This window comes from Eupeodes corollae, chromosome 3 (genome assembly GCF_945859685.1).
Source record: "Eupeodes corollae chromosome 3, idEupCoro1.1, whole genome shotgun sequence".
In the NCBI taxonomy this organism is placed as follows: Eukaryota; Metazoa; Arthropoda; class Insecta; order Diptera; family Syrphidae; genus Eupeodes; species Eupeodes corollae.
Genome location: NC_079149.1, coordinates 104,791,713 through 104,806,196, shown reverse-complemented (window position 1 = coordinate 104,806,196; position 14,484 = coordinate 104,791,713). Strand labels below are relative to the sequence as shown.

At 34.3% G+C, this 14,484-nt stretch overlaps 2 protein-coding genes across 3 annotated transcripts in view; one reads left to right on the top strand and one right to left on the bottom strand.

The window, feature by feature from the left end:
* LOC129949714 (G-protein coupled receptor Mth2) overlaps positions 1-11,990 on the bottom strand; it is a 30,274-nt gene extending 18,284 nt beyond the window's left edge. For both annotated transcript variants that reach the window (XM_056061342.1, XM_056061343.1), the window contains exons 1-3: positions 10,813-11,990; positions 340-527; positions 18-264 (exon numbers count right to left, since the gene is read on the bottom strand). In XM_056061342.1, the coding sequence (XP_055917317.1) occupies positions 18-264; positions 340-527; positions 10,813-11,782 (1,405 nt within the window). In that variant the 5' untranslated portion in view covers positions 11,783-11,990. The remainder of the gene's footprint in view (positions 1-17; positions 265-339; positions 528-10,812) is intronic.
* The window catches only part of LOC129949726 (tetraspanin-6-like), a 332,660-nt gene that overhangs the window by 160,896 nt on the left and 157,280 nt on the right, over positions 1-14,484 (top strand). The gene's annotated exons all lie outside the window — the stretch shown is intronic.

The window sequence follows — 14,484 nt, the reverse complement described above, 5'->3', positions numbered from 1 at the left end:
ATTTAAATTGTACTTACCGGAAGCAAAGCATATATTATCATCGGGTTGTCTTATCTGTGTTGCAGCTATTCCCAGATATGCAACAAAAAGACATATCACCAAGCATATCAAAATTTTTCCTGGTAAATTCCTCAACTTCGATATAGACAGATAGACTATTAATGTTATGGCATAGAAAAAGCACGATATCAGACAACCAACTGAATATAAACTAAATTTTAGATTGTCCTTTCCTATATCTTCGAAGCAGACAAAAGTAAATAACTATGTACAAGTTGAATATATGAGATTTATTAGGAATGATTTGACAACAAGGAAAATGTGATGATGAGGTTTTACCTTTTGAGGTCCTGAAGATGCATTGCGAATTTTCTCAACACAATAATTGGTGTTTTTAAGTCTCATTTTGAGAAAGGGGATGTAAATCGAGCCGTCATCATCGCTTATACTGTGGATGTCTTCAGTGTTATCGGGATCTGCTTCTAGTCGGAATTTTTTGCATTCCAAGCCACGAACAACTCCAAAGACTGAAAATTATAAGTGAACAATATGTTACACATTCAAAAATGCGGGACAAAAAATAAAATTTGGTTTACGAGTATTTTGAATAAAACTTAAAACTAAAATTTGTTTGAGCCACTATAAATTTATACTACTTTTTCAGAAGTTTTCAGGGTTGCCGTGAAATTAGACCAACTTCCAAAAATTGGCTTATTGAGCTTTACAAAAGTGAAATAAGGCCAATTTTCAGTAGAATTTTATATTGCAAGTGAAATAAAGCCAAATTATTTTGAGTAATAAGACCAACTTTTTTTTGCTGGGACTCATTGTTGGAAATTGGCTTTATTACACTTAAGAAAAGTGAAATAGGTTAAATATTTTAAATTGTGTCTTATATCAAGGCACCATAAACGGAACTCTGTACAATACAGTGAAATAAGGCAAACCTTTACGAATTGGCCTTATTTTACTTTTGTAAAGTGCAATCAATTTCGAGCAATATGGTTTTATTTCATCTTGTTTAAGGGAAATAAGATCAAATGCTGAAAAAACATTCAACTTTATGGTATGCAAAAGCAACTGGATGTACTTAACAGAAGAGGCGCCGATATGGGACTTGCACCTGACAACCACTCAATGATAGCTACCCTAAGATTGCGTACAGCTACAGTTCGAAGATTCAACGGAACAACACGAGCCCCCAAATTCAACATCGCCAGACTAAAGGATCCCACGACCCGTCAACAATTTAGGGACCACCTGTCACACGAAATGAGAACAATCAGCAGCACAGTGCATGACGAAATCAAACACCATTGGAATGCTGTGAAAAATGTTTTCAATTCAGGTGCTGACAGAATAGTCGGTCGGAAAAAAGGAAGCAACAACACTTAGCTTTCAGAAGAATCTTGGGCAAAGACCATCGAACTGCTGCACAAGAGGAAGAAAGAAACGAGCTAGAGTCCTCGTATCGCATGAAAAAGAAAGAGGTTCACCGCAGTGTGCGCCGCGACAAGCGTAACTACATCAACGCATTGGCATTGCCAAAATAACTGCTATTTTTCATAATAGGTGCTTTCATGCACCATATGATGGATCTTAGTGTCACGTTCTGCACGATGGTAGGTTATCAGATGATTTTGAAATCCAAAGCGGAGTCAGACAGGGCTGTATTCTGTCGCCAATATTGTTTTTGTTGGTGATAAGCGATGTACTGCGCTAAGCACTGTAAGGTAGCGACGGGATCCAATGGACTATTAAAAGCACTTGGATTACGCGGACGAAGTTTGCTTACTCTCTAATAGAATCATGGATCTCCATCAAATGACAAAAAGTGTGGAGAGAGAAACAGAAGTTGTGGGGCTGAAAATTAATTCTGGCAAAACAAAAATGATCAGCCTCGGAACCCGACCATCCTCTCAAATAAATATTTTCTCGCAACAGGTGGAAAAAGTGGAGAGCTTTCAATAGCATGGTAGCAAGACGTCATCTGCCGTATCGGCAAAGCAAAAGCGACGTTCGGTATGCTGTCAAAAATTTGGAGGAATAACTCTATCAGCTTAAGAACAAAGCTACGACTCTTTCGCACAAATGTCGAATCTGTGCTTCTTAATGGGTGCAGCGCTTGGAAGGTTACTTCAGCCATAACAAGAAAGCTGCAGACCTTCGTGAATAGATGTCTTCGTAACATCCTAAGGATCTTCTGGCCAAACCATACATATACCAAATGATGACCTTCATAGAAGAACAGGTCAGGAATTTGTAGAATCTATAATACGAAGACGTAAGTGGCAATGGATTGGACATAACGCTTCGAAAAGGTAACGACTGCATTGCAGGCCAAGCAATGTTAGTTTTATATCACTTATGCTTATGGTGACGTGAACTACAAAACTACAAAATGAAATAAGACCAAATTATTTTGAGAAATAAGACAAACTTATTTTTACGGTGATATATTTAAGAGGAGTATGCCGTCCCCTTAAATACCAATTTGGATTTATTTTACTTTGCTTAAGTGTAATAAGCCCAACTTTTGAAAAATATCTTCATTACACTTTACAAAAGTGAAGTAAGACCTAAACTGCGTCACACGAACTTCTTCCTAAATCTAAAAACTATGTTTACAAATTAAACGTATGTTTCAAAATTTTAAAATTTGCCTGTAAAATAAATTTGTCTTGAAAGATTTAAAAGCCATTTAATTAATCAAAAGAACTTGGATATAAATTTATAATTTTTTTTTCAAAAAACTTGTATAAACTTTTTTTTAATTTGGTTTTAAAACTATTTTTAGTACGCAGTTTTATAGTGTTTATTAACTAACGTTTTAAATTAAAATTTTGTTAAAAAATGCTAATCCATTTTCGGGAAATCGAATTTGGAAAAAAAAATATTTTTTTTTTAAATTCCAAAAACCAGCAACTAGTTTCGATCATGAAGTGGTATTAAGACAATTTACGAGTTTGTGCAGAAAAAATTATTGAAATCGATTTATTAGTTCTAGAATAAACTTAAAAGCAAAAACAAATAGGTTATGTGGTAGTACCCTTCTGGAACAATACAAAAATGTTTGTTTTCATTGAAAGAAGCCAAGTTAAGAAAAAAAGTTCAGAGGCACATTAATAAAATCTATTACTATAAGCTTACTACTTTCTGAAATTCTGAAGTGTAAAAAAAAAAAAGACAAATTGACGGACTGAATCAAGGGATCCACTTTTTTCGACTTCTCTACCATCGTAATATCATGTTTGCTTAAAAACTCGAATTCGAAATTATTTACGATTGCAATACTTGCCATATAGTTTCTATATGTCGCAAGTAAAGTAAAAACGATAGAAAATATAAACAATGTTTTGACGATATTTCCATTGGTGTTAAAAGCATTGTCGTTAAATTAAAATTATGAGCCTCATAAATTTAAGATTGGTTATACATTGATTATTAAACAAAATTACCCACGATACTTTCAGGAATTTTTTTCAGTTTACAATTGAATACAAATAATCTTATTCAAAAGAGAAATTTTTGTTTCACTTTCAGAGTACCACATTTTTTGAAGATATGCATATTCAACAATCAATAAAAATGTTTAAAAAAAAGAAAATTTTATTTACAAACATCTTCAAAATTAATCAACAAAATATGAATAAAACAGAAAAAGAGCTTAAGACTTATAAAATCATATGAAAAAAATCTAGACAATCCAACCTTAAAAATCAATTACTCTAAACTTATAACGTCATTTGTTAGACATTTTCTCATATTGATCTTCGTTGAGCTAAGCATCAGAAATGAAAAGTAAATTCATAAAATCCTAGGTATTCGTATGTATGGAATAATGTTTATAGATAAAATAAAAATAGCCAAACCAAAACAATCAAATTAGATGTTTTTGTTCCGTTTTCCCGATGTTCGTATTCAAAAATATTTGAATAATTTTTGCATTGTTTTTCAAGGGAAAAAAATATACATATAACACGACAAGACGAACTCACATGTCTACCGATTTGCTTGCTTACAGCAAACTTAGCGAAAGTAAACAAATTAAAATGGAATCTTCTATGGGTAACGAAATTTATAAATATTTGTTATTTTTTTAACAATATTTATGAATAAATTTAGATATTCGTATGTATAGTATATTATAATAATTAAATTGGCATAATCGTTAATCAAATAATGCTTCTCTATTTGAAAATGACTAACAAGTGATGATTTTTCAGGAACAACTGTTTTTTTGTTTGTACTTTTGAACTTATAGTAGCTGAGATTTTGTTTCGAAAAAGTATGAAACTTCAGATTACCTATAACTCCTACATTTAATATTTGTATTTGAATTTATTCATTAATTAATATTAAACATTGATTTATGTTTGCCATCAGGTATAACAATATTTTATTGTTTACTTCTTGGAAGCATGGTTATCTATATCTAAAAAGATAAGACCTAGATATTCAAAATATTTGCTACTCGAGTTATAGTTAAACATTTTGAAGAAAAAGCTAAATGCGTTATTCTCCGAACAAATGTATTAGGTTAATGATAACTTAATTTTGAAAAAAATAAATCGCTCCAAAAATAATGTATGAACATTATTTGTAATTTCTACACGTGGATGTTTTGAGAAGAACTCATCGGGTAAATTGTAACTTCCCTTTGATGCGTTTAAAAGCTAGGGTTTTTAAGAATAATTAAAATCAATTGAAGCTTAAAAAATCAGACAGTTAACTTTGTAGAAATTAATAACATTATCTTTAAATAAAACAAATTATTGACACTATAGAATGCCTTTCAAGAATTCAATGGTCCCACTACAGTCCTAAATTTGTTAAGAACTATATAAGTTGTTAAAAAAGCGTTTTGAGTTAAAATAGCCAATTGAAAACTCCTTAAAACATCAACTGCTTTTCCTTTTTTCATACAAAAGAAACTGGAAACAATTATTTTATTACTTTAATGCCTTGGATGGCTTAAATTCTTTTAAATAATGACATAAACATCTAGAAAGGTTTTAATAACAAATCAATGTTCAGTTTTCTTAGAAAACTTAATACAAATTATTAAATATTTATGGAAACACTAAATTAATTCTCTTGTTGCACCTGAAAATTGTACATATGTTTATTAACTCGAAAACGGTTCTATACTCAAATGTAAAGTACTCTAAAAATGGTAAAAGTATTTTTTGTTTATTACATAGCTTAAGAGTTTAGATTAAGTTTTAATGAATTTAACATAATGTTGTTTATGTTGGTATACAGTGAAAATCATGAAAGGCAAGATCCTTTTAATTTTTATAAAAATTCCCAGAATTTGAAGAAGAGCAATTTTATAATTTAATTAAAAACACTAAGACTATATAAATTTACGATATTTTACTGGAAAGTTGTAGGTAAATGATTGAAAATGTTCAAATAAATAATTTGACCATTTTGTTGGGAAAAAAGTAATTTTTATGATTGTTACATTTCTGTTAAATTGAGTTGTGTAGGGAGAGTAAAATAACTCAGGTAACGAATAAAGGCAATATTTTTATATTGAAAGTAAATTTTTACCAAGTTTTACTATTGTTTTTATTTTTTGGTAAAATAAACTGTCAATTCGATTTTTTTTTCAAAATTTTACTGAATGTTGACAACAACATTTTCTTAAGGATAAAAGTAGTTAAAAGCCAATATCTTTAAGTTTTGAAAAGATATTTAAGTCGAAAATCAATTTTTACCACCTTTTATTAAATATGTTTACTTACTTACTTAAGGTGGCGCTACAGTCCTGTGTGAACTAGGGCCTCACCCAACAAACTTCTCCATCTAGCTCGGTCCCTAGCTAGATGTCTCCAGTTTCGCGCTCCAAGTTGGGTGAGGTCACCTTCCACTTGTGCGCGCCACCTGATCCGCGGTCTTCCTCTACTGCGCTGTCCTGTGGGTGCGGATTCGAAGACTTTCCGGGCCGGAGCATTGGTTTCCATGCGCTCTACGTGACCCAGCCATCTTAGTCGTTGGACTTTTACTTTTCTTGCTAAGTCTACGTCGCTGTACAGCCCGTATAGTTCGTCGTTCCATCTTCTCCTCCACTCCCCTTCGATGCATACGGGACCGTAGATCACACGAAGAACTTTTCTCTCGAAGCGACCCAAGGTGCTTTCATCCGCTTTTGTCATGGTCCATGCTTCTGCACCGTATAGCAGGACGGGGATGATAAGGGTCTTATATAGCAACACTTTGGTCCCTCGAGAGAGGACATTACTACTCAATTGCTTTCTTAGTCCAAAGAAACAGCGGTTAGCAAGAGTTATTCTGCGTTTGATCTCAGCGCTGGTGTTGTTTTCTGCGTTTACAGCGGAGCCTAGGTAGACGAAGTCCTTGACTACCTCAAAGGTACGTCTGTCGATTGTGACGTTTTGACCAAAACGTCGGTGTTGTATGTCCTTTCTAGACGACAGCATGTACTTTGTTTTGCCCTCATTAACCGTTAAACCCATTTTTGCCGCCTCTGCCTCAATACTCACAAAAGCCCCATTGACATCACGCTGAGTTCTTCCGATTATGTCAATGTCATCAGCATATGCCAGTAATTGGACAGACTTTTGAAAGATAGTGCCTCTAGTGTTGACGTGTGAGCTCTGCACTATTCTTTCAAGCACGATGTTAAAAAAATCGCATGACAGCGCATCACCTTGTCTAAAACCTTTTTTGACATCAAAAGGTTCTGTTAAGTTGTTTCCAACCTTTATGGAGCAGCGTGAATTCTCCATGGTCATCCTGCACAAACGGACGAGTTTGGCAGGGATGCCAAAACTAGACATGGCTCTATACAGCTCGTCCCTGTAGATGCTGTCATATGCGGCCTTGAAATCGATGAAAAGATGGTGGGTGTCGATTTGGTGCTCTTGAGTTTTTTCCAGGATCTGCCGTAATGTGAATATTTGATCAACTGTGGACTTTCCTGGTCTAAAACCACACTGATAAGGACCTATCAGGTTGTTGACGATGGGCTTTAGACGTTCACATATTATGGCAGAGAAGATTTTATAGGCGATGTTAAGTAGACTTATTCCTCTATAGTTGGTGCAGTTTAGAGGGTCTCCTTTTTTCAGGATCGGGCAAACAATACTGAGGTTCCATTCATCGGGCATGCTTTCTTCCGACCATATCTTACAGATAAGTTGGTGCATGCTCCTAACCAACTTATCTCCAGCTGCTTTAAAGAGCTCGGCATTCAAGCCATCTGCTCCAGCGGCTTTATTAGACTTCAACTTAGATATGGCAATCTTTACTTCGTCTAAGTCGGGAGGACGGGATTGTTGGCTTTCGTCGTCTATATCGAATGGGTCATCCTGCCTGACAGCGGGATTCACTTCTTCGTCGCCGTTATACAGTCTGCAGAAGTGGTCCTTCCATATCCTCAGCATTGACTGCGGTTCCACTATGATGTTTCCACTTTCGTCTTTGCAGCCTTCGGTTCTAGGTTTATGTACCTGTGAATTTCGTTTCACCTGTTCATAAAACTTTCGAACCTCATTCCTACTTTTATACCTCTCAACATCTTCGACCGCACGCTTCTCATGCCCTCTCTTTTTCCTTCTGAAAAGTCGGCGTTCCTCTCGCCTCTTCTGCTCATAGAGCTCACGAGCAGCTCTCGTCCTTTTATGCAGCGCCGCTTTGCGTGCCTGTTGTTTGGCTGCATTTGCCTGCCGACATTCTTCATCAAACCAGGGGTTCCTTGTTGGTGGCTGTTTGAAACCCAGCACATCAGAGGCGGCTTCTCTGATTGCATCTTGGCAATGTTGCCACTGGTTTTCGATACATTGTGTTGGCGGCAGAGAACTTCGAGAGAGGTTACTTGTCACTCGGTCGGAAAAGGATTTGGCGATCTCTGGCGATTGTAGCCGTTCGACGTTGTATCTTCTCCCAGCACCTCCCTGTTTTGCCTTGGGTCTGGAAATCCGAAGTGCTACCCTGGCTACAACGAGGTAGTGGTCCGAGTCGATGTTAGCTCCCCGGAAAGTTCGTACATCCATGATGCTGGAAGCGTGTCTGGCGTCGATCGCAATATGGTCAATCTGGTTGACGGTAGATTGATCTGGAGAAGTCCAAGTTCCTTTGTGGATGTTGAGGTGTGGAAAACGCGTACTGGCTACCATTACGTTTTGCCCCGCAGCAAAATCTATGAGCCTGAATCCATTGTCGGAAGTGTTGTCGTGCAGGCTGTTCTTCCCGATTATTCCACCAAAGATGTCTTCCCTTCCTAGCTTGGCATTAAAATCGCCCAGGACTATTTTAATATCGTAGCTAGGGCACTGCTCATATGTTTTGTCTAAGAGCTCGAAGAACATATCTTTGGTGTTGTCGTCTTTCTCTTCTGTGGGGGCGTGCGCGCATATCAGGCTAATGTTGCCGGATTTAGCCTTGATGCGTATGGTCATGAGGCGCTCATTGATACACCTATAGCTCAAGACTTTTTGCCTAAGTCTGGCTCCAATGACAAATCCGCATCCAAATAAGCGCTGTTGGTTTTCGTGGTAGCAGTCACCATAGTAAATATCGCAGTTTTTCATCCTCTTTTTGCCCGGCCCATCCCATCGTATTTCCTGGATGGCGGTGATATCTGCTTTATATCGTTCTAGGGCCTCCGCTAATTCTTCGGCCGCACGTGGTCTGTTAAGGGACCTAACATTCCACGTGCATATCCGAAGTTCGTTGTCCTTTATTCGTTTGCGTTGGTTGTCAACAGTAAATCCGTCCGTATCCGAGGCTTGTTGGTGCTTCGCAACTTTGAAAGCTATTACGTGGCCAGGAAGTCACCCCGACGCACAACCTCCAACCTGGAGGGCCAGATCCTAAGTATAACTCCAAGGATGGGGAGCCGGATAAAACCGCTCCTTACAGGCCTGGGCTCCGAATAAGTCGAAGAAGCCCTATAAGGTGTTCACTAAGTAGTTCAACCTTACTGGAACTGTAGACGCCACCGTTGATTCCATCTCGGGAATTCCTCCGCTGCCGTCTGGATAGGGAGAGGTGCCTTAGTGGAAACACCTCTCCCCACCTCTCTCGTTTGCTGCCCCCAACAACTTTCCACTGGGGTTGGAACCCAATCTCCAGTTGAGGTACTAGGCACCCGATGTTCACCACGTGGAGGTGAGAGTAGGAGTTGATAGACAGAGGTTGGTTTTAGGAAAAAACCTATGGACGCTTGTGTCCTCTTGAATGCACATGTCTACCATTTGAACATCATTAACTATGTTTTAGGTTTTTATTTTTTGTAAAAAAAAATTGTCAATTCGATTTTTTCTCAAAATCTTACCAGATGTTCAAACGTTATTTTTCGTTTTTGACTAAAAATCTATTTAACAAAACTAGATTTTCAAACTAAACTATTTCTGTATATGAAAAAAAAATATTGTTGGTAATTTTAAAATACATTTCTTTATATGAAAAGTATTGTTGGTAATTTTAAAATTTGTAAGAATAATTCAATTGACAACTTTTTTAAGACAACACGAAAACCAACAAACTTTAAAGCAAGACAATTCAACAGACGGGATGGGAAGTTATCAGGGTGGGTCACATCCCAGCTTATTTTTTTTTTCAGTTTTTTGAGTTATAAAAAAACCGTGAATTGATTTTTTTTAAATATTTTTGTTTGGTATCACGTTAGAACATATTATATAAAATTTAATTCAAGTCTCTAGCGTTTTCGGCTCATGAGATATTAGAATTAACCAAAATGTTCATCTTTTTTTAAAACTGCCATGGTAAAAAACACCTACGCAATATTCTAGAGAGCCCTTCTGCATCTTTCTGCCTTTTAATCTGTATAACAACATTTATTTGAAACTAATATCTCTTCTGGTTCTTGAGATATGGACAACGAAAAAAACGTCGCCAACGTACGGACGTACGGACACTTTTATGCTGGTTTGATTTTTAATGATTTTTTAATCATATTTGTTAAAATAAAAATGTGATTTTAATTTCGTAGAAAATTTTTTCTTCTTTTCTATTTTGAATTCGAAAATTTTTGAGAAGAAATTATAATCTTACAGGTTATAATTTGGGATTAATGTTTGTGAAAAAATAGAAAACACACATATTGTTTAACACGTTCCTATGTTTACAGAATTGTCAACTGTATCATATTTCCTCACTTAAATCCTTTTCTTTTTCTTTAATTCTCATAACCCCAGTAAATGAAAAAATTGCATCTTAAATATTCAACTTTATTTTTAGCCTTCCTTTCAATTAATTTTTATAATTTTATGAAACGTCATTCATTCATTTATTTGTCACATAGGAAAATGATTTCATATTTTTGCCCTCAAATTAAATTGCCTTCAGAAACTTTTGTGACAAGTTGCGTTCTATTAATTAATAAAAAGTTCTCATCAAATACTAATCACCCTGGTTCTTCGCTTATAACCACCAATAGGCATATACTTCAACTTTTCTATATTTCTTTTAATTAAATTTAATCCTTGAGGGAATTCTCTGTGACAACTGAAAAGGTTAAAAAGGTCTTTTGACAAATGAAAGGTTAAGAAATAGGTCTTTTTATAGATAAAATCGTTAATTATTTTTTTGTCAAACTTACAAATTATATTTTATCAAAAAAATAAACAAAAATATTTGTGTTTTTTTAAAACCAAAAATTAATAAACAAGAACTTAACGACATTGTTTGCTTGTTTATTTTGCTTTCATTCATTTTTCTAGCCATATCTAACTGCAAGGCTACACTCACTGTTTTAATAATTAAAAAAAGATAATGCACTTATGTCATATACTTGCGTACATTCTATAAACAACTTACCCGATGGCTTATCAAAATGCCCACTTAAATCGAAACTTTCAAAGCTGTGATAACTAACGTCAGTTGAATCTCGTTTACACATCGTCGTTCTGTTTACTTTCGTCAGAATCTGACCGTCTTCACAGCATTTTCGAATACAAGGTATTCGATCACAAATCGATTCTCGATCACAAACCCGTACCAGAAATCTCAATGAATTTCGAAAACTCGCAACACTTGTCTTCTGTGCCACTTCACTACTATCCACAACACCTTCCACACAAAATTCATCAATATCGAATCTTTGATTTAGCAACTTAATCAAAAGATAACCATTATAGAATTTAAAATCATTATAACGAAGATTATATTCGACAATAGCTTGACTCGATTTACACTGTAATTGATTGTCATTCAAAACTACGGGATGATCGAAGAAGATTTCGTAGTAATTGAGGGGGATATTCTTTTTGATGCATCGTTTCAATGCAGATTCATAAATATAGTCGACAGGACAGCACTTCCTCATCACACTCACTTTATAGATGAATTTGTCATCTTTATAGGGACATGAAATGGCATACATGGCTCCGTATAATTTAACTAAACAACTTCTTGGCTGGAGGTTAACCTCTTCGGAGAACTTGACGAGAATTTGATTATCACACTGAGGCACACTTGATTTGTTAACCGTTTTTATTCGGAAGCCATGAATTATCTCGGATTCGAAAAATTCCCATCGGAAATCAATGTGGGATGCGTTTTTCGCAGGCATACATTCGTATTTCTCGGATCGAAATATTCCTTGGTTTATGTCAACCAAAACATAGCCGACGGGACAGCAGATCGGTATTTCTAATGGTTCTGCACTAACGAAACGCATGCCAAGACAAAACAGAAGTGAAAGAATTCCGATAACAAAAAATTGATAATTTAAAAATAATAATCGGTCAAATGATAACATAGACAACCGTTGCGAAAATAAAAACATGATTTACACTAAATTAGATATCACAGAGTTCTATGCGCTTCTTAAGAGCACAACGGCGCGCGGTGTGTGTTTCTTAAAGATACGAAAAAGTGATGACTTATTTTTTTATCTAATCAATTTTTTTAACGCAGTCGGAAAATCAAAATATTTTGAATGTATTACTCCGTGAATTTAACATTAGGTATTTTACTTGAAACGTCCGAACTGTTGCAGCTCTTTTGATTAACTAAAATCGACAAAAGCTCAGGATAAGTAAGATGGCTCATTTTCGTATTTCATGTGGTAAGGTAATGACTTTAGGAAAGCACACCACACACAGAATATTCCACCTCTAATATTGAACAACAATTGTTATTTGTAATTGAAATATCAAAGATAAATTGAATGGTCGGTGTGAGGTGAGTTATTATAAAAAGGCCGAATAAATAAAAGGGTTGTTTTCTCTATTTTGACATTTTATGCATAATGGCTCAAAAAGAGTTTAAATATATTTTCTGGACAAGAAAAATACAAGAAAAATTTCTAAAATATTTAAAAAACAGCTATGGAATCTTTTTCGCGTATTACTAAATTAATGCAAAACTTCAATTGGTCACTAATTTGACAGCTGTCATTTCAGTTGCTGTCAAATTTTGTTTATTACTGGCAAAAGATAAAAATGTTTTTAATTTTCTACAATTTTGGATCATTTTGCCAAGTATCATAAATGATTCGAAAAAAGACAAACAAAATTGGCCGCATATGATAAAATTTGTCAGGTTTTATATCATTTTTTGTTTAACTATCGAAAATAATTAATGAGACTAAAATCACAACCAACCCACCAAAAAACATTGTTTTGACTTTCCGCTGTCAAATACTTTTTCAGAGTTGCCAAATTCATATGATTAGCCAAATTTTAATTTAATTCCCAAACTTTTAAAAAGTCCCAAAATCATTATTAAATGCCAGACATCCCTATGCCGTTAATCCACAAACGAAATCCCCAAATCTAATTTTTTCAAACTCCGTCAATGCATGTTTGTTTTCATCATTTAAGTGTACTTTTCGGAGCTAAGGAAAAGGTCAGAAGATTACGACTTTTCAAACCTTTACTTCTGGTTCAAAACCAGTTTTCTGGATGCGGAAAAAAAGAAAACATGAACCCGAATAAAAATCAGTTTCGAAAATCGGGACTTTATATTTTTGAAAGCATGGACATTGGGACACACGGATTGGGAATTTTGTCCTACAATCGGAAATGATGGATGTGTTTACCACAAGTCAGAAAATAAGCAGCGGTGAAAAATTCAATTGGAAAAATCGAGCGTGAAAACATAAAAGAAGTTAAAAATAAAAAAGGCGTTTAAAAGTTGAAAAAATTGAATTTTTAAAATTATATCATGCTATGTATTATGCTAAATTATTTGTTTCATTTGTTTATTAAATACCATGAATTCAAAATGTATTTCTTATTTTAAAAAAACATAGATAATATCAATTTCTAATGTTTTTGTTGAATAAAAAGATAAACACAACTTTACTTTGTACTGAATTATTCCCAAAATCAAAAACCTTAAGCACAGATCCACCATATTTTGAGTATATCTAAGAAATTATGTTTTGCGCCAAACATTTGGGATTTCTGGATTTGGGTATTTTGGTTTCGGAGATTTTAGATTTGGGGATTTTTTCTTTGTGACTAGGGTACTTAACCCGGTTTTTTAGACGTGAGCTTTCAATATAGCAATATTTTTTTCGGAGTTCGTCTTTTTGACAGTTGTCACTTGATGTATACTCAGTTTCGTTTTGATTTGAGCTACTTCTTTAGAATTGCAAAAAAGGGACTTCTCCACTGGAATTTATTTTGGTCATTTTTAAAACTAAATGATAAATACTTATCTTTGTAATAAACATATATTGTTTGTCATAACAATGGATTATATGCGTTTAATTTCTTCTTGAAAACCACACGTCTAAAAAAACACCCTTTATAAATTATAAGAGCAAAGACGTTTGACCCGTTATTATGAATTTTATTAATAAAATTGTGTAATTTAATAGTTTGAAGTTTATCTACAAAATATTTAGAAGAAGGGTACATTAGTCACACTTTGTAGAACTATTTTGACTACTCAGACTATCTATTTTACGATTAGATTTCTGTAATGCAACCCTGATCTAAGTGATGTGTACTTTACGTTGAAGACCCATGGTCAATTGATAAGATAAGACAATAATATAAAATATTGCATTCTTAGAATTAAATCATTTTGATAAGAGATAAAATCATGAAATTATCTTTGCACAATGTAAGTTCTTTGGGTTCTGCGACACATGGAAAGAGTGTTTCAGTAGGCAGTTTTGGAATTCCTTTTATTGAGGAAAAATTAGCGAATGAATGAATGGGTCGTAGTTTTTGTAGGATTAAATTACTCGATATTAATCTATTTATATGACAACACAAAGTTTGTTGGGTCAGCTGGTAATATTGTTTATATCATTTATATAATTGTTTGTATCTTTCTATTAAAATTTGTTTATAATATTATTTAATTTCGAACAGGTGATTCATATTTCTTAAAGGTGAATATCTAAGAAATTTTTCAATCATATTGTAATGATATAGAATATAATGTGATACACATACGAGTAGCTTTGTTTAAATTATAAAGATTAATTTGCTTACTGAAAACTATGTAAATATTGTGTACAAATGTAGG